This window comes from Xyrauchen texanus, chromosome 9, assembly GCF_025860055.1.
Source record: "Xyrauchen texanus isolate HMW12.3.18 chromosome 9, RBS_HiC_50CHRs, whole genome shotgun sequence".
NCBI classification, from domain to species: Eukaryota; Metazoa; Chordata; class Actinopteri; order Cypriniformes; family Catostomidae; genus Xyrauchen; species Xyrauchen texanus.
The window spans coordinates 18,595,559-18,623,220 of record NC_068284.1 but is presented as its reverse complement, the minus strand read 5'-3'; the positions used below and the strand labels follow the sequence as shown (position 1 = coordinate 18,623,220).

The window sequence follows — 27,662 nt, the reverse complement described above, 5'->3', positions numbered from 1 at the left end:
CTTTTATTGTTTTAATACTGATGATTTTGTCATACAGCTCATGAAAACCCAAAATTCCTATCTCAAAAAATTAGCATATTTCATCCGACCAATAAAAGAAGTGTTTTTAATACAAAAAAGTCAACCTTCAAATAATTATGTTCAGTTATGCACTCAATACTTGGTCGGGAATCCTTTTGCAGAAATGACTGCTTCAATGCGGCGTGGCATGGAGGCAATCAGCCTGTGGCACTGCTGAGGTGTTATGGAGGCCCAGGATGCTTCGATAGCGGCCTTAAGCTCATCCAGAGTGTTGGGTCTTGCGTCTCTCAACTTTCTCTTCACAATATCCCACAGATTCTCTATGGGGTTCAGGTCAGGAGAGTTGGCAGGCCAATTGAGCACAGTAATACCATGGTCAGTAAACCATTTACCAGTGGTTTTGGCACTGTGAGCAGGTGCCAGGTCGTGCTGAAAAATGAAATCTTCATCTCCATAAAGCTTTTCAGCAGATGGAAGCATGAAGTGCTCAAATCTCCTGATAGCTAGATGCATTGACCCTGCCCTTGATAAAACACAGTGGACCAACACCAGCAGCTGACATGGCACCCCAGACCATCACTGACTGTGGGTACTTGACACTGGACTTCAGGCATTTTGGCATTTCCTTCTCCCCAGTCTTCCTCCAGACTCTGGCACCTTGATTTCCGAATGACATGCAAAATTTGCTTTCATCCGAAAAAAGTACTTTGGACCACTGAGCAACAGTCCAGTGCTGCTTCTCTGTAGCCCAGGTCAGGCGCTTCTGCTGCTGTTTCTGGTGCCTGTGCACAGTGGCTCTGGATGTTTCTACTCCAGACTCAGTCCACTGCTTCCGCAGGTCCCCCAAGGTCTGGAATCGGTCCTTCTCCACAATCTTCCTCAGGGTCCGGTCACCTCTTCTCGTTGTGCAGCGTTTTTTGCCACACTTTTTCCTTCCCACAGACTTCCCACTGAGGTGCCTTGATACAGCACTCTGGGAACAGCCTATTTGTTCAGAAATTTCTTTCTGTGTCTTACCCTCTTGCTTGAGGGTGTCAATGATGGCCTTCTGGACAGCAGTCAGGTAGGCAGTCTTACCCATGATTGCGGTTTTGAGTAATGAAACAGGCTGGGAGTTTTTAAAAGCCTCAGGAATCTTTTGCAGGTGTTTAGAGTTAATTAGTTGATTCAGATGATTAGGTTAATAGCTCGTTTAGAGACCCTTTTCATGATATGCTAATTTTTTGAGATTGGAATTTTGGGTTTTCATGAGCTGTATGCCAAAATCATCAGTATTAAAACAATAAAAGACCTGAAATATTTCAGTCGGTGTGCAATGAATCTAAAATATATGAAAGTTTAATTTTTATCATTACATTATGGAAAATAATGAACTTTATCACAATATGCTAATTTTTTGAGAAGGACCTGTGTGTGTATATATATATATATATATATATATATATATATATATATTATGTTTATATAGGTTTAGGTTTATATAGGCCTGAACAGAAAATTATTATGCTGCTTTGTTTACCCTATAAAAATTAGTTTGTATAAGCCACATATAAAACCTTAAAATTAACCATAGATATCATTATATGGTTACTATTACTAAAACCAAATACAATATGAATACTACAGTAATGCTGTAGCAAAACCATGGCAAGATTTCATAAGGGTATTATTTATTAAAGAGGATTATAATAATCAGTTTTTAACCACTCTGAATTTAAATAAACCTGTAAAAATTGTCAAACAATCCCATTATAATACATGCCATGTCTAGGCTTGTCATTACTTGGTGTGAATAACTCCAGATGCTGTTTTTCTGTCATTACCTCAGGAAAGCACTGTTCCCTCTTTGAACAAGCGCTATGACTGAAAGGGTGAGCTATGTCTGACTGCTGGTGTATTTTAGCATTTTTAGATGAGCGGAACAAAAAATAGTTCATTTTTTGAACTATTGTCATGCAACTATTCGCTCATATAATAATGTTTCCATTTCGAAGCTTATGAGATGCATTCATATTCATGTAATCTAAATAATAAGATAACTTGTTAAAAAAAAAACTTCAGAAACTATATATTTATGTGAGGATCGATATTCTTGATGCCACATAAGTATCGATATTTTGATCCGCCCATCTCTACAAGTGTGATACATGTTTCAAAGCATTAGTTCAAAACAATTGATTTGTTTAGAATTCAAAGCATTATGAATTATGTTTCTTAAGCGCCATTTGCTTAGGTTTGCTGTATTCTGACCTATTGATTGCTTGAGTGAGCCATCAGTTTGATCATTTTTATCTATCAAGAACAGGAAAGCAATGACTTGGCTAGTAATCACTCCTTTTCAGTCAATTCAGTCAAAAATACTACTTTTGGGGGCCTGGGTAGCTCAGCGAGTATTGACACTGACTGCCACCCCTGGAGTAGCGAGTTCGAATCCAGGGTGTGCTGAGTGACTCCAGCCAGGTCTCCTAATCAACCAAATTTGCCCAGTTGCTATGGAGGGTAGAGTCACATGGGGCAACCTCTTTGTGGTCACTATAATGTGGTTCTCACTCTTGGTGGGGCGCGTGGAGAGTTGTGTGTAGATGCCGCAGAGAATAGCGTGAAGCCTCCGCACTAGGTCTCTGCGGTAACGCACTCAACGAGACGTGTGATAAAATGTGCGGATTGACGTCTCAGATGTGGAGGTAACTGAGATTCGTCCTCTGCCAACCGGATTGAAGCGAGTCACTATGCCACCACGAGGACTTGGAGCACATTGGGATTTGGGCATTCGAAATTGCGAGAAAAGTGGAGGGGGAAAAAAGTTAAAAATACCATTAATGCGTGTGCCGGAAGTGCGCATATTTTTATGACAGCCGAAGTTCAGTTGAGGTGTAGGCTACAAGTGGGGAGGCCGTTCTGCCCGCTGTGGTGAAAATTATGCCAACACAACTGTGGCACAGTTGTAATTTGCCTGAACATTGAAATGGGCTGTTTACTATATGCTTTGTTTTGATTATCATAGCTTTAAACATAACAATTTGTATATTTAGCCTATAATGGGTTTTCATAGTTTCATATGTAAAGACTTGGTCTGGTTCAAGGCTAAAACAGTAAAATAATACTTTTATAAAACAGATGCTTGACCATATTACCTAACTTCTCAGTAAAAGCATGGATCTCCGGTGTGGTAGGTGGCAGTATGCTCATTTACAGACTACAGCTCCCCAAATTCAGTGCAGCGAGGAACAGGACGTTTATGGCTATTCCTGGCAGTCCTATGTGGAGTGGTTTTCCAGTGCTGCCGGGCGTGTTTATGCACTAGATTAACCGACAACTAACAGCTCTACCTCCCTAGAGTCGACTGCTTTATTATTTAGAGATGGCTGCGAGTGCCAAGAGAAAACAGGAGGAGATACATCTGAAGATGCTTCGGGAGATGACCAGCCTCCCTCCCAATAGGAAATGCTTTGATTGCGACCAGCGCGGCCCGACTTACGCCAACATGACAGTGGGTTCGTTTGTGTGTACCACCTGTTCCGGAATACTGTAAGTGTATAAACACGGGCCCTCGCACAGATGGTAGATTAAGTTGTTGTTTTTCCCCATGTAGCGAGAATCTGTACGGACAGACGCTTAATAACCCCTCCCATCTGAGAGATCATCTGCAGAATCTGTCCCAGCTGCCTCTAACATCAACATCAGCTTCCACAAAAATATCACAAGATTCAGAGTCGGAACAGCCGAACCTCATGCAACCATTTAAATCTATCAGTGTGGGATTGGTGCCGGTTTGCAATGTTTTCGTTATCCTTTATAACTAGTTGAGGGCTGTTTTAAGTATGTGTTCATAAAAGTTCAAACTGTGGCGCACCCATGTTCAAACATTACAACTGCTTATGCATACTAGTTTATGCAAACTTCAAGGCTGGTAGAACAGAACAGGCAGGTATAATATACCTCTCTTGTCTCTGCAGAATATAATATAATATTTCTATTTGTATAGCACTTCTCACTATAGAGGTCGACTGATAGTGGATTTTTCCGCACTGTAATGGGCACAGACATGGAGACTACAAGAGACCAGATGCAGTTTATTGTGAAACCAGAAACCCAATAATAACCTAAACTAGGGGTGGAGGATATAACAAAAACCTTATATCACGATATATATACACACACACACACACACACACTGGTGGCCAAAAGTGTGTACTAATGTATGGATTTTGCTCTTAAGGAAAGAAATTGGTACTATTATTCACAATGTATAGTCAGGACATTAATAATGTGAAAAATGTACAATTACAAATTTCTAACTTCTTAAACTACTTTAATGAGTTCTCATCAAAAAATCCTCCACATGCAGCAATGACAGCTTTGCAGATCCTTGACATTCTAGCTGTCAGTTTGTCCAGATACTCAAGTGACATTTCACCCCACACTTCCTGTAGCACTTGCCATAGACGTGGTGGTCTTGTCGGGCACTACTCACACACCTTACAGTTTAGTTGATCCCATAAAAGCTCATTGGGGTTAAGATCCATAACACTCTTTTCCAATTATCTGTTGTTCAATGTCTGTGTTTCCTTGCACACTAACTTTTTCTTTTTGCTTTTCTGTTTCAAAAGTAGGGCTGGGTATTGTTCAAAAAATTTCGATACCGATACCTTGACTTTGATACCGTTTTCTAAATTATATATTTTTCTATACCAATTTTATGAAACCCATTTTAACAAGATTACAAACATTACACATTACCTAAAAGAAACGTTGGTTTTATTATTTAGTTTTACTTTTTTACAGACTCCTCATGCCAGGGTCGGCAGGTGCAGATGCTATAACATTAATGTTAAAACAATTATACATTAAACAAGAAAGCTAAACTGTTAATTCAGCCAACCCTACGGATAAGTACGGTTTAACAAGATACTAGTTTAATGTGAGTTAAACTTGATCAGTTACTGTCAACCTTTGATTTAGCTATCTATAGCCATACATCCAAACAATATCTAACGTTATTTAGGTCCCAGTTTATAGGACTATGTCACCGCGCACAGAAACATTATTTTAAACATTACCTGTCGGGACTTCCAGTCATTGTGCCGCTGCATTCATCAGTAGTTTTGGAGGACTGGTGTGGTGGGCATGTTCAAGGAAGTTCTGTGGCAGGAGGACGCTGGGAGGATGACTGCACCGGCTCGGTCTTCTTGCAGTCGAAGACGGAGCAACTTTCTGCTCTTAAGTTTATTCCGTGCACTGTCAAGTGCTTCATCAGATTTGTCGGGTTGCCGGTCTTGGCAGCAATTATCTTGTCGCAAATATTGCATCGCGCGCTGCTGGCATCGAGCCTGGTGAAATGTATTCACACTTTTGATCTTTTCCACATCTTTTACATCTATGGGGGTTGGGATGCATGCACACTACAGCCTCACGTGTGAGCCGCGTCTCTGGGCATTACCGGCATAAACTAGTGTTTTTCCTTGATGCCTAAACGCAGCCAATCTCCTGCACTTTTATCTAGCATGCTACGTGCTTATCACTGACGTTGACAAGATTAACCCCTTGGGTATCTAAATTTGGTTCAGAACTACAAGACATTTTTCGATACTCGATTGTTTAGTGGCAATTCAGTCGGTGCATAAAATGTATCGAACTCGATACATTTTCAAAAGTGATTTTTCTTTCTTTGCAATTCTTCCCATAATTCCTGCACCCCTCAGTCTTCTCTTCACTGTTGTACATGAAACTGGTGTTGAGTGGGTAGAATTCAATGAAGCTGTCAGCATGAGAGGACATGTGAGGTGTCTTTTTCTCAAACTAGATACTCTGATGTACTTATCCTCTTGTTTAGTTGTACATCTGGCCTTCCACATCTCTTTCTGTCTGTCTCTTGTTAGAACCAGTTGTCCTTTGTCTTTGAAGACTATAATGTAAAGCCGTGGCCAAAAGTATTGGCAGTGACATAAATTTTGTGTTTTGCAATGTTTGCTACTTCAGTATTTGTAGATAATTTTTTAACATGTTTCTATGGTATACTGGAAAACAACAATAAGCATTTCATAAGTTTGAAATGGTTTTATTGGCAAAAACATGCAATATATGCAAAGAGTCAATATTTACAGTGTTGACCCTTGTTCTTCATAACCTCTGCAATTCGCTCTGGCATGCTTGATATCAGCTTCTGGCCCAAATCCTGACTGATGGCGATCCATTCTTGACTCATTAGTGCTCGGATTTGATCACAATATGTGGGCTTCTGCTTGTCCACTTGCCTTTTTTGGATTGACCACAGGTTCTCAATGGGATTATGATCCGGGGAGTTGCCTGGCCATGGATCCAAAATTTCAATGTAATGATCTCCGAGCCACTTCATTATCACTCTTACCTAGTGACATGGTGCTCCATAATGCTGGAAAATGCACAGATCATCACCAAATTGCTCCTGGATCGTTGGAATAAGTTGATCTTGCAGGACGTTTTGATTCCATTCTTTATTAATGGCAGTGTTTTTGAGAGAGCCCACTCCCTTGGATGAAAAGCAACCCCACACATGGATGGTCTCAGGATGCTTCACTGTTGGCACGACACAGGACTAATGGTAGCATTCACCTTTTTTTCTCCGGACTATCGATTTTCCAGATGTCCCAAACAGTCGGAAGGGGGCTTCATTAGAGAAAATAACTTTGCACCAGTCTTCTACTGCCAATCCTTGTAATTCCTGCAGAATTTCAGTCTGTCCATGATGTTTTTCATGGAGAGAAGTGGCTTCTTTGCCCTTCTTGACATTGGTCCATTGTCCAAAAGTCTTCGCCTCACTGTGTGTGCAGATGCACTCACACCAACCTCCTGCCAATATTGAGCAAGCTCTGCATTGGTGGTGAAACGATTCCATAGCTGACTCCTCGGGAGGAGACAGTCCTGGCACATGGTGGACACTCGGACGTCCTGAAGCCGCCTTCACTGCAGTTGAACCTCTCTCATTGAAGTTCTTGATGATTCGGTAAATGGTCCTTTCAGGTGCAATATTCTTTGCAGCAATTTCCTTGCATGTGAGGACATTTTGATGCAAAGCGATGATGGCTGCACGTCTTTATTTAGAGGTAACCTTTGCTAACAAGAACACAATTATTGGAAGCCCTTCTTCCCTCCTTTTATAGCAAACAAGTCTGCTCTTGTAATCCAATCAGATTGATAAGAGTGATTTCACCTGACTAGTACTCGTTCACACTTTCCCAGGGGCTGCTGATTTGATTAGTGAAATGATGTTAGCTGGTCATTTTGTACCAGGTCCAAAAAACAGTGAAATTTGGGTTTTTGTGATGAAGTAAATTGTTTTGGTCAATGAAGCTTTTTGCAATTATTTAAAATGAATCTGATCACTCAGCACAATAATCTAGAAAGAATGTGAAACAACATCACAACAACTGAAGCAGAAAGCTTTGCGAAACACAAAATTTGTCACTTCCAATACTTTTGGCCACGGCTGTACACCTTTGTATGAAATCTTCAGTTTTTTGGCAATGTCAAGCTTTGTTTAGCCTTCATTCCTCAAAACAATGATTGACTGATGAGTTTCTAGAGAAAGCAGTTTTCTTTTTTTTTTGCCATTTTTGACCTAATATTGACCTTAAGACATGCCAGTCTATTGTCAAGTGGTTTTTATTGTCGTTTCAACCATATACAGTTAGTACAGTACACAGCAAAACGAGACAACGTTCCTCCAGGACCATGGTGCTACATAAAAACAACAAAGGATCAACATAGGACCACATGAGACTACACAACGAAATAAAATACCTATATAAACTACCTATATATACCTATATAAAGTGCACGTGCAAACATGTGCAAAAAGTACAGGACAGTACAACAAATTACTGACAATGAACAGGACAATAGACAGTGCAGCTCGACCAGTACTCAGTAGTGCAAAAAGATGACAGTTTCTAAAATGTAAACATAACATACTATGAGATAATGTTCTATGCACATAGCAGTTATTGAGGTAGCAGACAGTTATAAAGTGACAGTTATTAAAGTGCAACTCAGGACACGTGTGTGTGTCAAACCAGTCTCTGAGTATTGAGAAGTCTGATGGCTTGGGGAAGAAGTTAGTTACACAGTCTGGCCGTGAGGGCCCGAATGCTTCGGTACCTCTTGCCAGACGGGAGGAGGGTAAAGAGTTTGTGTGAGGGGTGTGGGGTCGCCCACAATGCTGGTTGCTTTATGGATACAGTGTTTTTTGTAAATGTCTTTGATGGAGGGAAGAGAGACCCCAATGATCTTCTCAGCTGTCCTCACTATCCTCTGCAGGGCTTTGCGGTCCGAAACGGTGCAAGTCCCAAACCAGGCAGTGATGCAGCTGCTCAGGATGCTCTCAATAGTCCCTCTATAGAATGTAGTGAGGATGGGGGTTGGGAGATGTGCTTTCCTCAGCCTTCGAAGAAAGTAGAGACGCTGCTGGGCTTTCTTGGTGATAGAGCTGGTGTTGAGGGACCAGGTGAGGTTCTCCGCCAGGTGAACACCAAGAAATTTGGTGCTCTTGACGATCTCCACAGAGGAGCCGCCGATGTTCAGCGGAGTGTGTTCACCTTGTGCTCTCCTAAAGTCAACAACCATCTCTTTTGTTTTGTCGACATTCAGGGACAGGTTGTTGGCTCTACACCAGTTCGTCAGCCGCTGCACCTCCTCTCTGTATGCTGACTCGTTGTTCTTGCTGATGAGACCCACCACGGTCGTGGTCATCGGCGAACTTGATGATGTGATTCGAGCTGTGCATTGCTGCACAGTCGTGAGTCAGCAGAGTGAACAGCAGTGGACTGAGCACACAGCCCTGGGGGCCCCAGTGCTCAGTGTGGTGGTGGTGGAGATGCTGTTCCCGATCCGGACTGACTGAGGTCTCCCAGTCAGGAAGTCCAGGATCCAGTTGCAGAGGGAGGTGTCCAGGCCCAGCAGGTTCAGCTTTCCAATCAGGTGCTGGGGAATGATTGTGTTGAATGCTGAGCTGAAATCTATGAACAGCATTCGAACGTATGAGTCCTTATTGTCTAGGTGGGTGAGGGCCAGATGGAGGGTTGTGGTGATGGCATCGTCCGCTGAACGGTTTGAACGACACGCAAACTGCAGTGGGTCTAGTGAGGGGGGCAGCTGGGTCTTAATCTGCCTCATGATGAGCCTCTCGAAGCACTTCATGATGATGGGTGTGAGTGCGACGGGACGGTAGTCGCTGAGGCAGGACACTGAAGACTTCTTTGGCATGGGGATGATGGTGGTGGCCTTGAAGCACGTTGGAACAACGGCGCTGCTCAGAGAGATGTTGAAGATGTCGGTAAGAACATCTGCTAGCTGGTCTGCACATCCTCTGAGCACTCTGCCAGGAATGTTGTCTGGTCCAGCAGCCTTCCGTGGGTTGACTCTACGTGAGTTTTCCTCACATCTGCCGTGGTAAGACAGAGCACCTGGTCGCTGGGAGGAGGGGTGGACTTCCTCGCCATCACGCCGTTCTGCACTTCAAACCGAGCGTAGAAGTCGCTCAGCGCATCTGGAAGGGAGGCATCTTTGTCACAGGCAACTGATGTTGTCCTGTAGTTGGTGATGGCCTGGATGCCCTGCCACATGCGCCGCGTGTCACCGCTGTCCTGGAAGTGACTGTGGATTCTCTGGGCGTGCGGCGCTTTGCCTCTCTGATTGCCCGTGACAGTTTGGCCCTAGCTGTTCTTAGGGCTGCCTTATCGCCTGCTCTGAAGGCAGAGTCTCGGACCTCAGCAGCGTGCGCACCTCCGCAGTCATCCACGGCTTCTGGTTGGAGCGTGTGGTGATGGTCTTGGAGAAAGTGACATCATCAATGCACTTGCTGATGTAGCTGGTCACTGATGCTGTGTATTCCTCCAAGTTGGTAGAATCGCCATATGTTGCAGCCTCCCTGAACATGTGCCAGTCAGTACACTCAAAACAGTCCTGAAGAGCAGAGATGGCTCCTGCTGGCCAGGTTTTCACCTTGGATACTGTGGCAACTCAAAAACAAACACAAAGACAAAGTTAAGCTCCATTTAAAGAACCAAATAGCTTTCAACTGTGTTTGATATAATGGCAAGTGATTTTCTTGTACCAAATTAGCAATTTATCATAATTACTCAAGGATAAGGTGTTGGTGTGATGGCTGCTGGAAATGGGGACTCTCTAGATTTGATCAAAAATGACTTTTTTCAAATAGTGATGGTGCTTTTTTTTACATCAGCAATGTCCTGACTACACTTTGTAATCAGTTAAATGCCACTTTGGTGAATTAAAGTACCAATTTCCTCCGAAACCCAAAATCTGTACATTATTCCAAACTTTTGGCCGCCAGTGTGCATATGTGTATATTAGTATATCTCATGATTTAGTAAATTTTGTTGGTAAATCAATAAAAAATATATATATATATATATATAAAATAATATATACAATAACCATATTGTACTGACTATTTTTGGATAATTCAGTCAGTAATTACATACTTAAAAATACAATGTATATTTATATAATTTTGTCTATTTGGAACTTGACAATAATCCAAGTAAAAAATTAAAAACAAAAAATATTCAACTTGGTTTTCGATCATTCTTACCAATTACTATATTGCTAAATTTCAAATTTTTCCCAATTTCAGTCTATGTTGTTGACCACTATTATTATTATTATTATTATTATAAGCTTTCCTCAAGAAGGTCTTCCCAATGCAACAAAGAAAATAATGCATAAGTAAAAAAAAATAATCCAACAATAATAAACCATTCTTGCAGAAAAAAATTATATAAAAAAAAATATATATATATAACACTTGTTGAGAAAAAATATTACCGAATTAATGTGGAGTGCAACTTTTGTCTTTCATGATATGCTTTTCCATGCTTCATTTGAGGAGATAAAACAAATTGCTTGCATTACGAGTGATTATCATTGTGCAACTGTTTGCAGATTACATTTTTCTGCTCTGTGTCGGCTTTTGTAAACCTACACCACAGATGTAGCACCAGTTTTAATAAGAAGCTCCTCTTACTTTTAACTTTTCTTGACTTGTTTGGAAGTCATCCCGTTATGTTACCGAGATGTTTTTGAAGGGTTTTTCCTGGGTCAAAAATGATAGAGCAACGTGAACGATCCCGCTCTGCTCTTTTCTGTAAATATCGGGAATACTGGACTCACATGCTCCATTAAATTATGAAATAAAACGGAACAAAAAAAAGCTTTTGAGCCCATTTACATGCACACCAATAAGCTGATAGCTCCTAAAAATCAGCTTTTAAAAAAAAAAATCTGACAAAGCAACAAAAAATGTGAAGAGACATGCATGCACACTTGGGAACATTGGATCAGTCAGTAAGAATGCTGGTAAAGTTGTTTACATGCAAGGTATCGTGACATCGGGGTAAAGGGCAAAAATCTACTTGTGTCAATTGGTTTATTCTTACGCCATTTATGACATTACATCGATAAAGGAAAGCCATTTAATGCATTTACATGATCACACACACACACATGTTGTCGGTTTAATATATATATTGACATTGTAAACGTGACCATTCCGTGTTTACTTTGTTATGATTAAACTGCCTCATCTTTCAGAGACAATGTAACATATGCTGTCATTTGTGTTTCAGACGAGGACTCAACCCTCCACACAGAGTGAAGTCCATCTCAATGACAACTTTCACCCAACAGGAAATAGAGTTCTTACAAAAACACAGCAATGAGGTACTACTTTAATAGGGGCTCACCACAACATATGAACATGTTGAGGTCTCTCTCTCTCTCTTAAAGTGTCTTTTTTTTGTGCATTCAGGTCTGCAAACACATCTGGCTTGGGTTGTATGATGATAAGACTTCTGTGATACCAGACTTCCGTGAACCCCAGAAAGTCAAAGAGTTTCTACAGGAGAAATATGAGAAGAAAAGATGGTAAGGAAGAGATTGTAGTGTTCTTTTTCTGAAGTGTGTTTCTGTGTTGCATGCTGTTTTGCTTTGAGTGATTTTTGAGATCAGAATTTCAGCAGACAATTGTTATTTCTGTAGTGTTTTTATTGCATCACTGTCATTTTCAGGTATGTTCCCCCAGAGCAGGCCAAGGTGATTGCCTCAGTTCAGGCCTCAATATCTGGTTCATCTGCTAGCAGTACCAGTAGCACCCCAGAGGTTCTTCCCGCACCCATCAAAACCCTTCATCTCACCAAGACTCCATCTAATCGGGTAAATTCTACAACCATATCTATGTTTTACTTTCATTTGGTATCTGAAAACGGTTAGTTCTTCTCACTAATACCAGGTTGTGCCATTTGTGTTTCTCTTGATTCCTTATTCTGTTTTTTCTCTTAAGTCCCCAGTGACAAGTCGTATTCAAGCCCAGCCTGTAGGCCAGGAGAAGAAGTTTGACCTCTTGTCTGATTTGGGTGGAGATATTTTTGCTGCCCCTACAACTCAAACTGCCAGCTCCTCAAACTTTGCTAATTTTGCACATTTTAACAGGCCATCAGGTAATTTGGCAAAGCACTTAGTTCTGAAAAACCTTAGAATAAATGCTAAAACTAATACTCTAAAACAGACCCAGCAACCCCTCATCCAGACTCTCGGCCATCTCAATATATAAAAAAAAGATACTTTATCACATTCTATAATGCTTAAAATATCATTAAAGTGCTACATTTATAAATATATTTTAATATATTTAAAGACAATCCTGTATGTGGACCCCCTGGTTGAAAACACTGGCTTTAGAGATATGTGTGCATGATCACTGTCAGTCAGCCTTTAACTCTCACTATTGAGTTTGTTCACCTTATTTTATTTCAGCACCATGATTTCAGACTTAAATTTTCCTCATCAAACTTTGTTCACCCTATGCTATCTTTAGCACAAAATAATTCCACTACAGACTTTGCCAACTTTGATTCCTTTGGAAACACCAGTGTACCTTCACATTTTGGCACATCACCCCCCTCAAAGCCTTCCATTCAGCAACCCCCTACAGGTACCATATCCTGCCCCATGAGGCCATCCATTGTGTGTTTGTTCCGTCACCCTCATGTTTCCATTTCCTGTCAGCGTGTATTTTATTTATGTCATGTGTGTTTATATAAAACAGACATTGTTATTACTGTTACCGATCAATTTAGAAAGGTTATGCTTTTGTTAATGAAATAAGTCAGGAATAATTATATTTGTTTGGGGATTCAGGAGGAGGCATGTCAGTTCCTCCACTACCCGGTATGGCTCCTGTCCCACCTCAGAGCGGTTTATCAAGGGAAGACCGTTACGCCGCCCTGGCTGAGCTTGACAGTGCTCTCAGTTCTTCGGTCTCAGGTGGAGGTCCACAAGGGTGAGTAATCACTTTATTCTATATACAGTACAGATATTTGCTGTCAGGCTGTGGAGTACTCCAGAATGAGAATAAACAATAACAGCATATTGATAAAAAAGTAAATGTATGGCTCAAATCAGCCTTTCAAGATAGATTATTTAGAAGTTGACAAGGCAGCCAGTTACACATTATCCTAATTGACTAGCAAAAAAGTAAACTTGGACATAAACGGATATCCACCATTTGAAGTTCTGACAATGTTTCAGCTACATGCGTACCTCCAAAGATCCATAACAACGGTATTGCCAAATACCTTATAAATCAGTTTTTATCATTTGATCAGCACACCACTGTGACAAACAAACTTGAAATGTATCAACTAGGGCTGGGAAATGTAACACATTAACTTGTGCAAATTAATTTAAGTTGACTGTTTAACGTGTTCAAAAAAAATTATAATTAAAAAAAAAAAAAATTTTACTTCCTAAAACTTAACTAATATTTGTCCTCACTTCCTGTGCAGGGTTTGTTCTTGGAAGTATTGAAAGTTTGGAATATTTCAAATAGTTTACATTTTAAATATGTTCCTTGAAAATGCTTGATTTTTTTTCTTGGAAAAATTGAAATATTTCTAATTTTAAATTGGTGTGTGTGGCATTTTGTGACCACACCTGTACTGCGCCACATCTTGTTTTGATGTGACGTGTCCAAGAACATATACCCGCATGTTCTGCTTCAGTGCCTCAAATGACAGATGGGATGAATAGACATAAAATGTGGCTATACCATGGGGAGATCAACAACTAGGAATTCACTTCTAACACAAAAGACATCAGTGGATTTAAGCTGAGACCCTGAATTTACTTCATAATAACATTGCAATTAATATGTGAAATCACATGGATTCTAATCAGTTGGGCAGAAAGTTAACAAGTGTAATATGTTCAGTTTACCCACAAAAGGCTGCAATTTAATTAAATAAATGTATTGTACATATAGTCTGCATACCCATGGTTTAAGGCACACAAGACTCTGTAATTTCAGGGGTCTCACAGCGGATTGCAAATAGTTAACAGCCCACGTAAACACCATCTATCTCAGGAGTGTTCTGAGTTTGGTTTGCTTTTACTGGTCGTGCGTTTTGCTTCTAAAATGCATTGAGAATGCGAAGTGCTACGAGATCACTTTATTCTCCTGTAAGTCCAGTCATTCTTGTAATAACAAAACATTTGTCTTAAGATGATTATTTTACATCTTCTGCATTAGTTAACTTCACTTTATATGATGTGAATTTATATATAATCCTAATCAATCCACGGGTGAGTTTGGCTTTGTTAAAATCGCTGAGAATAATACGTGAGTCTGGGTATTGTTGCTCCATGTCTGTGGTCTGATCAGCCAACTGTTGCAGCGCTGCATTCATGCAAGCTTGTGGCGGGATGTACACACTCACCAGAATAAACTAGGAAAGCTCCCATGGCGAGTAGAAAGGCTTACAGTTGACAAAGAGTGCTTCCAAATTAGGACAGCACATCTTCTTTAATGTTGTTACTTCTGTTCACCAACTTTCATTAATGTAAAATCATGTCCCACCGCCTTTCGTTTTCCCTGATAACTCCGCAATGCGTTGAAACTTCAGCAGTTCGTCTCTAGTAAAACTGATTGGGAAAACAAATGACTAAACACGAGACAAACAAACAAAAACAAAAAAAGAATTTGCCATCCACGGTGCCATCTTGCAGCTTGATATGAATTCAATATGCTCATTTGATTCTATAAGTCCACTAATTAAAATAAATGACTAACAAATTTCTTGTAAGTTCTTTGGACAACGTATTTTTATGATTATATTTTAATGTATGATGTGTTTTGACTAATCGCGATTATTCACAGAAAACTGTGCAATTAAAACGTTTACGCTTAAAATGTTCAAGTCTCTGAATACATAAGTCAGGCATATGTGGTATCATTTAAATGTTTAGAATTAGAACATCAATTATGAATTTAGGTGTCCAGAACAAAATAAGTGGTCCAGCAGGAAAAGCATGCTAAACAAATCATCAGAAAAATTGTATCCACTGTTGGTGATATAAAAAAAATCACTGCAAAGGGTATCTCTGCTGTCTAATGACACCTAGATTGAGCTTCTAGTCCACTCAGAGGCCAAGATATTAGATGAAACAATGGGGGTGTTGCATGAACTAGTGATAAATTTGAATGTTAGAAATTGCAGGCGGTGACCCAAAAATGCCCCAGAGTTGAGGAGTTTGGTTTGTATCTGTATGTATAGTGTCTAATAATGCATTGGCAATGTACACTTAAGCTTGTCTTGCCATTTAAAGCTTGATATGAATTAAATCTGCTCATTTGATTCTGTTATTAAGGTTAAAGATTTTGCCCAACTTTTCATTATGGCCTGTCCACTGATTTTATGGCATATTCTTGTATCAAAGATTTGAAAATGTGTCTAATTAACATATTAAAATATTTTTTATATTTTTTATCCACATGAATGCCAGGACACAAAGTTTCCCAGCAGAATATTTTTTAATTCGTTTTAAAAAAAAAATAGCGATTCTCAGCCCTGGTATCAATTGGTGACCCATGTTTCTTATAATGTAAATGTTCAGAATCCCAATCTAGATTGATATCAAATATACCAAGCTCCCTGTGCCAGACTGAAATGGCTTTTTAGCTTTTAATCTTTATCTGTGTGCATGCATTACTTGGGAATGCAGAAATGTGTTTGGAGCTGTGCCAGGATCTGCTCAACATCCAACTCAGCCAGGACTACCAAACATGCAACAGGGTTTTGCAGGTGAAAGTCACAGCACTTTAAGTGTGTTTAATTTAGTTGTTTTCATAGTTTTTACATAAAATTGACTCAACACATTTTTTAACTGTCCAGCTGCTCCTTCCACAAACCCATTTGTAGCTGCTGGGATGGTTCAGGAGCCAATGTCAACAAATCCTTTCCAAACCAATGGAAGAGCTTCAGCCACAGGTAAAATCTAGCCGTAAGATCAGCATGCTCCCTATGTGTCGGTCCATTTAAGGAATGAGCAGATGCTACTCCTACTCTGGTCTCCCTTTTATTTACACCAGCCTCATTTGGCACTGGTTCCATGAGCATGCCAGCTGGCTTTGGGAATACAACAAGTTACTGCCTGCCAACCAGTTTTAGTGGGACTTTCCAGCAGCAATTCCCTGGCCAAGGTCCCTTTCCCCCACCTGCAGCCTACCACCAACAGCCCAATGGTATGTGAGACTTCATTGTGTATTTGTGAGTGTACGGTGGAACAAACCCCAGTGTCTTGTGCCTTTCTTTTATGCATAATTTTAAGTCATGTGAAAGGCTTTGAGTGTGTTTATCAACACTTGTGCTTTATGCTTTGATGTGACTTTTGGTGTTGTATGTGTTGGAGAAGCAGGTTCAGTGTTTTTTGGAAATGTGATCAAAATTCAATGCCTGTTAATATAAAACACCAGCTCTATGGCCTTGTTTCTTTTATGGCTCTTTTCAGGTGGTTTTCCTGCCTATGGACAGGCCAAACCTATGGGCGCCTATGGTCAGGCAGTCACAGGGCCTGGGATCTCTAGCAACCCATTCATGGTAAACAATCCATTGGCTTGAAACTAAATACCAATTATGAATTATATTAAAGTTATGTATCCATTGCTTTGTCCATCCTTAAACTTAAGTTGCTTTTGAAGTGTGTAATTTGTGTGCCACTAGCATCACCAAATGCAATTACAGATAGTCCAGCCCCAAACTTAAGCCATTGGATGAGCCAAATGTTGCTGTGTCTGGATGCTTAGACAATCACAACAATGTTGTCTTGTTTTGAGTTATTTTTGCATATTAAACTTTTCAACTCTGCGGACCCGCCGGCAGGTCCAATAGATGGTGCTATGTTGTGAAAAAAGTTTACGCTTAAAATTTTCAAGTCGCTGAATACATAAGTCAGGCATATGTGGTATCGTTTGAATGCTTCGAATCGGAACATCAATTAGGAATTTAGGTGTCCAGAACAAAATAACTGGTCCATCAGGAAAAGAATGCAAAACATATCATCAGAAAAATTGTATCCACTGTTGGTGATCACAGCAAATGGGATCTCAGCTGTCTAATGACACCTAGATTGAGCTTCTAGTCCACTTCTAGTCAGAGGCCAAGATATTAGACAAAACAATGGGGTGGTGCATGAACTAGTGAATGGGGGTTCTAAAATAAATAAATAAAAAAGGTTAGGCCACAGTGTGTAAATTTGTGAGCTTTTAAATTTGAATGTGAGTAATTGCAGGCGGCAGCCCAAAATTGCCAAAAAAAAAAAAAAAGAGGTTAATAGAATAATTATTTTCACAACAAAAAAAAAAGGATACTTAAGTGAATTACTTTGTTTTGGTTTAATTTTGCAAACATTAGCCAAATGGAACAATAATGAATGTCACATTCCAGTTGTCTTTTTGCATTCTCAACTCTAATTAAATTACTTTTAATTTAACTGAATTGCCTTGTAATGGTTGGTAACAGTACTTCTAATATGTCCTTAATTGGAGAAGTTGCTGGGTGGCAAGAATTATGCATGAACCATTAATAATTAATAACCTGTGCTGATTTGCCTTATAAATTTGTCTTCATTTCAGGGTGGAGGCCCAGCCGGACCGTACCCCACAGGAGGTTCCTCTACCAACCCCTTTCTCTAGAGCGCTTTTTACACCACATCTTGGCAGCGTCATGCACACATTCCGCATCACCAATGCTCTAAAACATTGTCTTTAAGAATCTGAAAGTGTTCAGATTTTGTATTCACTGCACTGAGTCTTCGACATTTCTAGAGAAAGAGCTATGGGTCTGCAGATGCTGGGCTTCCCCACCCATCTGGACAAATATTGTTGGAACTGAAGCAAAACTCCATGATTGTCCATTCTCATTTATGCCTTTGACTCAATAAGTAATGTTTTATGCCTAGAAAGTAAGTTCATCGTGCATATCAGCATTTGTAATTCTTTTAAAAAAACATGTTATTCACAAAGAGAACTGTGACAGAACCGTAGAACAAAATCGTGTCTAGGGATGCTGTGATTAGCTGTCCAAACAACCAAGGTTGTACTTAGCACCTGCTCTAGCAGAAATGTTTTGTTCTGTAAGGGTGAAAACACATTGTAAGGAATATACACCACTAATCGCCACAAGGAAGTAAGGAAAACATGGTTTGGATTTAAACCTGACACCAATTGTAAGGGCAGATGATCTCCGCACAAACAGGTATGTAGATAAAGCAGGTGTCTACAGCACAAAAGAGTTGATGTAAGTGGTAGAGAGCGCTTTTCTATAATCTGCCTTCGGGTTCTATAGGCGCACCTTGGAAAATGGCAGGTCTGACCTGCAGTTTTGTCCATCAATGGATTATTGACAACATCAAAGGTACCATTACAGGTATAGTTAATGTGTACATATATAAATATATGTATAAAATATTAAATGATTTTTAACTACTGTTACATGTGTTTGTTTGTGTTTTTCACATAATCGAGTGAGTCGTGCAAGGGTTTTTAGTTGTCTATCAATTTTAAGGATGATTTTTGGCCCATATAAACAACTGGTTGACAAATAATATAAACTACCGGTATCCAGTTTAGTTATCAGAATGGTAATATTTCCCACCTAACATTATACACCAATCAGCCACAACATTAGAACATTGCTTAATGTCATGTTGGCCCCCCTCGTGCTTCCAAAAGACCTGTAAGTTGTGAGGTGGGGCCTCCATGGATTGGACTTGTTGGTCCAGCACATCCCATCGATGCTCAATCAGATTGGAGGCCAATTCAACACCTTGAACTCTTTGTCATGTTCCTCAAACAATTTTTGCAGTGTGGCAGGGTGCATTATTCTGCTGAAAGAGGCCACTCTCATCAGAGAATACCATTGCCATGAAGGGGTGTATGTGGTCTGCAACAATCGTTAGGTAGTTGGTACATGTCAAAGTAACATCCACATGAATACCAAGACACAAAGTTTCCCAGCAGAATATTGCCCAGAGCATCACACTGCCTCCTCCAGCCTGCCGTCTTCCCACGGTGCATCCTGCTGCCATCTCTTCCCCAGGTAAATGACGCACACACCCGGTCGTCCACGTGATCTAAAAGAAAACGTGATTAATCAGATCAGGCCACATTTTTCCATTGCTCCATGGTCCAGTTCTGATGCTCATGTGCACATGTAGGTGCTTTCGGCGGTGGAAGGGTCAGCATGGGCTCTCTGACCGGTCTGTTTCTATGCAGCAAGTTTCGATACCCTGTGTGTTCTTAAACCTTTCTGTCATGACCAGCATTAAGTTTTTCAGCAATTTGTACTACAGTTGCTCTTCTGTGCGATTGGACCAGATGGGCTAGCCTTCGCTCCCCACGCGCATCAATGACCCTGTCGCCGGTTCATCTGTTGTCCTTCCTTGGACTGCATTTGGTAGGTACTAACCACTGCATATCAGGAACACCCTACAAAAATCTACTGTTTTGGAGATGCTCTGAACATGTTGTCTAGCCATCACAATTTGGCCCTTGTCAAAGTCGGATTTTTACACTTGCCCATTTTTCCTGCTTCCAACACATGGAATTCGAGAACTTGCTGCCTAATATATCCCACCCCTTGACAGGTGCCATTGTAACGAGACAATAAATGTTATTCGCTTCACCTGTCCGTGGGTTTAATGTTGTGGCTGATCAGTGTATGTATGTATTGTAACTTAATGTTTTGAAGTAGGAACATAAAAGGAGAGAAAACATCTGTGAGACTATAAAATCAAAACAAATGTATTGTACCTATTGGAGCACATATATAAACATGCTGCAAATGAACCGATTTAAGAACCAATAACTGAATGACACCTAACTTTTGTCTTTAGTGCTTATCGATTACTGGTAGCCCTTCTAAAACTTGTATGTACAGCCATTAACGTGGTAACACTTTACAATAAGGTTCTATTTGTCAACATTAGTTGATGCATTAGGTATCATGAACTAACAATGAACAATATATTCTTTTACAGCATTTATTCATCATAGTTAGTTAAAGGGATAGTTCACCCATAAATGTAATTCATCATTTACTCAACCTCATGCCATCCCAGATGTGTATGACTTTTCTTTCTGCTAAACACAGAGATTTAGAAGAATATTTTAGCTCTGTAGGTCCATACAATGCAAGTGAATGTGGCCAGAAATTGTAAGCTCCAAAATTCAAATAAAGGCAGCCTAAAAGTAATCCATAAGATTTTGGTGGTTTAATCTTCGGTAGAGACAGATCAATATTTAAGTCATTTTTTTTTTTTTAACCACAAATCTCTACTTTCATGTGATTCACATTCTTTGTGCATATCGCAACCTACTGGGCAGGGAGGAGAATTTATAGTAAAAAATTACTTTCATATTGATCTGTTTCTCACCCACACCTATCCTATCACTTCTGAAGACATGGATTTAACCATTGGAGTCTTTTGGATTACTTATATGCCTCATTTATGAGAATTTTAATCACTGTTCATTTAAATTGTGAGGACCAACAGAGCTGAGATAATCTTCTAAAACTCTTTTGTGTTCAGCAGAAGAAAGTAAGTCATACACACCTGGGATGGCATATGGGTTTGTAAATTGAGAATTTTCATTTTTGTGTGAACTATCCCTTAAATAAAAATGCAGTTGTTCATTGTTAGTTCATGGTAGTTCATAGTGGATTAACTAATGATAACATATAAAAATTTTGATTTTAAAAATGTGTTACTAGACCTGTATGTTGAAATATACATAAACAAAGATTAATGAATGCTATAAAATTATAGTTCATTGTTGTTCATTAACTCATGTTAATTCAAAACTTTCCATAATTAAAGCATTTATCGAGCTTTAGAAGTAACAAAGAATTTTCTGTTAAATCAGGTACTGTTCTGCCAGATGTTTCCCCTTTTTGCATTACATGAAAAAGCATAAAATAATGTAATTCAAGCATAGTGTATAATTTGGTAATTTTCATTCTACTTTTATCACAATGTGATGCCTAAATATGTGTGAGGTCACACTATGTAATTTTCGGCATACTTTTCAATGTATTGCTGCTTCATTTGTCACATGTAAAATAACCAAGATCAGTGTTGATGGGGAGAATTGTTCTCAAAGTCTGTTTAAATAAGTATTATGTACTCTTGCTGACAGTAATGCAATAATTGTGATACCATACACCTGGTGGTTACTAAATGTTAGGCACTTGAAGTGGAAAGCAATGGACAAGTCTATCCATAAAATGTGTTGCCTTTACATCATACATTAACTAACAGGCACCTTGGCTCGTCATATTTTAATAAAATGTACTGGTAAGCAAAGAGTAGTCAAGAGACCACTGAGAAAAACACACTGACCAGAACACATGATAATGAGAGCGCTGTGACTCTGTGTCCCACAATGATAGTAAAACGAAGGGTGATTGGTTGAAGATAGAACACGCTATGATTGGTCTGAGTAAATAGGCCGCTATCTGATTGGCTTGAGTAGAAGTTGGGTGGAGTCCATCTATTTGTGGATTGCCCACAGCTCTCCTGCTGTAAATGTTTCAGAATTCACAAGCGATCCACAAATGAATGCTGGTCAGATTTATGTTTCTGAGTTGAAACATATTTGTAAATATTTTTTTAATTGGCAAATCTCATATTTTATTTGTGAATTCACTTTTATTTTTGTGAAAATCCTTACATTTATTTGTGGATCTCATTCAATTTATTTGTGAACCATTTTTTTATTTGCTAATCTCTTTCCATTTGTATGTTAATTAGAAAACATTTTAACACCATAATGTTTGCCCATTACACTGATTCTGGAGTTCTTACCAGCTCATCCAATGTGCGCACGTGTTGAGAGCATGCATCTTCATGGTTTGACATCTAAAGCGATTTTTTCAAATGTCATGTAAACTGAGATTTCCTGCCTTGTCCGATTTTAGAGAGTAATCAGCATGTGCATGCAAACGGCTCAATATAATACTCCATTTCCTTTAAAAAAAATATAAGGCAGTTTTATTTTTATTTTTTTTGCAGGAAACTTAACATTTGTGAATGTGAAATTCCCCCCAAAAAGGGTTATTTATAAACATGACTATATTTGTTTTTATGATTCTCCAGGAGACCAAACAATGTTTCCACAATAAGACAAACCGATCATCAATATACACTAAAATCACATACAAGGCCTTACAAATGGGCACTGCCAAAACAAATGAACGACTGTTTCAGAGAAGTTATCCCAAAGGGTACAGCTTAAATATTATCTTTTCACTGGGTAGATCAGTGCATGAGTATAATTAATACTTTCTTCAATTTATTTGTAATAAGATACTTATTTGGTACAGGCCAAACCTTTTTCCAGATAATATTATCTGTAAAACTATTCCAGTATAGCCTGTCTGGTCCGATCCCACAGAAGAGCTACTGTAGCACAAATTGCAGAAAAATTGAAAGCTCTCCATGATGTGTCAGAACACATAGTGCATGACTGTTACAACATCTTTTTGGAACAAAGCTCTTATAGACCTATCTGGTGAGTGAACGGAAAAACAGATTTTACCTACATATGAATTTATTGTATTTAACAGGGACCCTTGGTTACTAGTTCTTTTCCGCTGCATAAAAACTCCAGGATATATATTTGCACCAAAAAAATTAGCAAAGTTCCCTGGTGTTACAGTGATATTTTAATGAGTAAAAAACTCATAAGTGAAAAGAAAGCCATTTAAATTAAATAACTGATCCACCAATAACCACTTTTGACAGCTGTACTGCGCTTTCTATTGAGGACTTTTATTTTGAAATAATTTTCTTGAGCAGTTGTGCTGCCATCATTTTGTTTAGTTCAGCAGCAGGTAGTATACAGAGCATAAAGCTGCCTATGAAATATAGTTTTTTACGCCTTGCCTGAGATATTATTCGTCTGTAAGTAATATAAATTTGATCATTTTGACATGAAGCACAATTTAATTCAGTAGAGTACCAACATTTGTATTTTAAAAGTGTTATTTTGCCAGAGTACTCTGTCTGCAAATTATGTCTTATTTAGGTGCTACATGTTCCTTATGCATGTAGATGTATTAGCGTATTTTGTTTAGTTCAGTATTTGCAATCTAGCAAAAATAAAAAAGGTCAAGACAAATCAGGCCTTGAGGGATTATTGGAAATCCATTCCAAATATAAGATTGCTCTTTTGCTTTGCAAAGTAACACATTGTGAGGAAAGCTAAATATATTTTAATATTTAAAAAACTAATATATATATATTGATATTGTAAATTTAAACCAAATGAAAACCATTATTTAAACTCAATTCAGTGAAATTACAGGTTAAATGTAAAAATAGCTATTTGTTGCTTATGATAAACAAAAAAAGCAAATAAGTAGCACATTTTAAAAATAAGCATAAAACTTCACCAGTCACACATAGCAATAACAATTAACACCTTCAGTGAAGCCCCTCCCACTGCAATTGACTTATAAATGCTGGAAATATTTCCATCATCCTACACTTGAAGAAAGAGGAATACGGTGGTGTATAAAGAGCAACAACTTCAAGATTAACAACTGAAGTCTATTTGACTTACTGTTGCAAAAATGATGTCTATTAAAGAGGAGAAAGAGGACTCGAGTTATCCAGAGCCACGGATAATAAAACATGAAGATACAGAGGAACAAAGAGGTTGGTGTCCATTCTTGATTCATAATGACTGTTGAGGAACATTAAAAGAACAACGTTTCAAACCGTTCTCTAGATCAGCTGTAGTTGGATAATAATATTTACTATATCAGAGACAGTGTTGGGGAGTAGCTAACTACAAGTAGCAACGCTACTAACTTAACTACATTTTTCAGTAATTTGACTGTAGCTCAGCTGCTTTTAAAACAGTGTAGCTTTTCCAGTAGTGAACTACTTTTTCCAGTAATTAACGGTGTAGCGCGACCAAATGCTATCATGTTGTGGTCCGGTAATAACTAATAACCTTTATTGCGTAGAAGCCAAATTTCCACCGGCAAAATGTATGATGAATATGCAGCATATTCTGTCTCCTGCTCAGAATCAGGCAACATTTTTCTTGTTTTAAAACGGCAGATCACCATATTGGCAGCTTATTAGAGCTGTGTGTCTGTGTGTCTGTGTGTGTGTGTGTGTGTGTGTGTGTGTGTGTGTGTGTGAGAAAATGAGATCGTTCAGATGTGCTCTGTCGCTGTCAACCAGAAACATTATTAACTTAAGTACACTTGTCAAAGTAGGTTCCACAGCTCTGCAAATGATGAAATATAACACCTGTTTATCACTTACTAGTCAGTCATGTTTAACTGAGAATTTTGACAATACTGACACAACATCAAATATAATACGTGTCAGAGATATATAAATTAGGATAACCGATACAAATAGACCATGATAGAAATTTTACAACCCGTCATATATTTGTAGCACAACCTGTGTATGTGAGATGTAAAGCTGGCACTTGGGTGTCAATGGCAAAAAAGACATGTAAGGGGAGAAATCCCTGCAGCTTTATTCACATCAAGCACAGTTAATCATAAAAATGTGATCTTTAGGGAGGTAGACTACACCTGGGCTCAGCAAGAGGACTGTTTTTATTTTATGTGGTTGTATTTTATTTATATATTTTATGGCCATTATTAAGTGTAACAATGTTACTATGTATTAAATACAATTAATTTATTTAAATACATTAAATGCATTTAATTAATACATGTATTAATTTATAAATTTTATTAGTGCAAATTTTGCAATTGGTTTGATAGTAGCATTGTAAAAGATATTGCTCATAAGTAGCTTCAATGTAGCTAGTTACTTTTTGATAGTAACTTGTAGTGTAGCTAATTACTTTATCAAAAGGGTACCTTGACTGTAGCTTAGCTACTTTAAATTATGAGTAGCTTGTCAAATTAAAGTTTCAAAGTAGCTTCCCCAACACTAATCAGAGATTACATTAAAATAGACACTTGGCCTTTGCTGCTTACTGAGATTAAACTGAGGTTCAGTTGAATTTCTTGTTTTATGTTTGTCACAATTTTCTATGTTCATTTTAGATGTGTTGGAAGTGAAAGTGGAAAGTCAAGAACTGAATGATGTGAAGGAGAAACATCAGTATGATAAATCTGATCATTTCATAATTGGTGAAAATTCTTCTAGTTGCTCACAGACTGAAGAAAATTTCTCACGGAAAAAAACTAGAAGAACAAAAGACAGATTTTTTTTCATATGCCCTCAATGTGGAAAGACTTTTGCTCATAAACGAGATCTTGTGAGGCACCTGAGAATTCACACTGGAGAAAAGCCTTTCACATGCACTCAGTGTGGAAAGAGTTTCACACAAGAAGGAAACCTTAAGAGTCACCAAAGACTTCACTTTGGAGTGAAGCGTTTCGCATGTCTTCAGTGTGAAAAGAGTTTTTTACATAAAGGAAACCTAAAGAATCACATGATGCTTCACACCGGAGAGAAGCCTTTCACATGCACTGAGTGTGGGAAGAGTTTTGCAATCAAACGAAATCTTGAGAGGCACCAACAAATTCACACTGGAGAGAAGCCTTTCACATGTCTTCAGTGTAGAAAGAGTTTCTTACATAAAGAATACCTTAAGAGTCACATGTTAATTCACAGTGGAGAAAAGCCTTTCATATGCAATCATTGTGGAAAGAGATTTACACAAGAAAAAAACCTTAAGACTCACCTACGACATCACTTCGGAGAGAAGCCTCACACGTGTCTTCAGTGTGGAAAGAGTTTTTTATATAAAGGAAACCTAAAGAATCACATGATGAGTCACACTGGAGAGAAGCCTTTCACATGCACTCAGTGTGGAAAGAGTTTTGTAATAAAACGAAATCTTGTGAGGCACCAACAAATTCACACTGAAGAGAAGCCTTCCACCTGCACTCAGTGTGGAAAGAGTTTCACACAAGAAGAAGATCTACAGAGGCACTTAAAAATTCACACACTGTTATCCCTGATGTTGTTTTAACCCAAATAAATTAGGTATGTCTTTCATTCAACTGGAATTGTTTTAGTTCTATCAATTAATCTGAACTTGTTTTAAGTAATTTTCATTGAGTCAGTTTGTATACATAAACCTGTTAATGCTCATTGACCCCACCCACTTTTCTTTGCTTAAATGAGTCCATTTTTACTATATAGTGTGCTGTTAAAAATTTTCAGAATGTTGACAAATTATACCTCTTGAGGCATGCACATCAACACGTTGAATTAACAAGCGTATTTGCCAAATCAACTCAAAAACATATGTTGAATCTGCTAAAATCTGTGTCAGTTAACTTCGCGTCATTTGTCCCAAAATCTTCGATACTGAGAAATGTTAAATTAATTTGAAAATAAACGCATGTTGGACAAACAATATCACCATAAATGTTGTCCCAACTAGTTTAACAAATTTGTCTAAACAGACTATTTAATGTTTTGCTGATTTGCCAGATCACAGCATGCATTGCGGTATGAATATATTTTTATGGTTAGTGTTATGTCTAGTTTATGGTTAGTTTGTGTGTTGATGTTTAGAGCTCATCTTTTTACTTCATTATATTTGTTGATTGTCACCATTATTGAGGTGTGGTTGTGTGTGTGTCAAATTTTGAGGTCTATGTGCGTCCTTCACTAGTTATCACATACTGTGTTTGCTTTACAATTTGCTAATGCCATTAATAGCAAAGAGTGTACAATGTTCTTGCATAAAGAATGTAAATAAAGTGCAAGAGTGTTTAAAAAAACAAGTTTAATTAATTATATTCATATTATTTGAATATAACGTATCAAATCTACATTCCTTAAATCAAGCGGTTTTACAGTTGTTTTATCTGTTGTTTCAAAAAGACTTCTTTAGTCAAAAAAATTATATATATATATATATATATGAGATATAGGTGAGTGTGTATATATATATATATATATATATATATATACACTCACCTAAAGGATTATTAGGAACACATGTTCAATTTCTCATTAATGCAATTATCTAATCAACCAATCACATGGCAGTTGCTTCAATGCATTTAGAGGTGTGGTCCTGGTCAAGACAATCTCCTGAACTCCAAACTGAATGTCACAATGTGAAAAAAAGGTGATTTAAGCAATTTTGAGCGTGGCATGGTTGTTGGTGCCAGACGGGCCGGTCTGAGTATTTCACAATCTGCTCAGTTACTGGGATTTTCACGCACAACCATTTCTAGGGTTTACAAAGAATGGTGTGAAAAGGAAAAACATCCAGTATGCGGCAG

The 27,662-nt window shown here is 38.5% G+C and overlaps 2 protein-coding genes across 3 annotated transcripts; both read left to right on the top strand.

The window, feature by feature from the left end:
• The first annotated feature begins 3,246 nt into the window (after positions 1–3,246).
• On the top strand, positions 3,247–18,833 carry LOC127649155 (arf-GAP domain and FG repeat-containing protein 1-like). Of its 2 annotated transcripts, XM_052134124.1 has the most exons (12): positions 3,247–3,549; positions 11,646–11,739; positions 11,828–11,943; positions 12,087–12,231; positions 12,359–12,515; positions 12,893–13,009; positions 13,216–13,357; positions 16,078–16,157; positions 16,248–16,343; positions 16,445–16,597; positions 16,864–16,952; positions 17,987–18,833. In XM_052134124.1, exons 1-12 carry the CDS (start codon positions 3,383–3,385, stop codon positions 18,044–18,046), a joined length of 1,416 nt encoding a protein of 471 aa, XP_051990084.1. In that variant the 5' UTR covers positions 3,247–3,382; the 3' UTR covers positions 18,047–18,833. The 2 variants fall into 2 exon arrangements, with proteins under 2 accessions (XP_051990084.1, XP_051990085.1); XM_052134125.1 differs by lacking the exon at positions 12,893–13,009.
• A 4,412-nt stretch (positions 18,834–23,245) lies between these two features.
• Positions 23,246–27,105, top strand: LOC127649159 (gastrula zinc finger protein XlCGF8.2DB-like). The gene is made up of 2 exons (XM_052134129.1): positions 23,246–24,072; positions 25,458–27,105. The coding sequence occupies exons 1-2, from the start codon at positions 23,988–23,990 to the stop codon at positions 26,390–26,392; spliced, it is 1,020 nt and encodes a 339-aa protein (XP_051990089.1). The 5' UTR covers positions 23,246–23,987; the 3' UTR covers positions 26,393–27,105.
• The last annotated feature ends 557 nt before the right edge of the window (positions 27,106–27,662 follow it).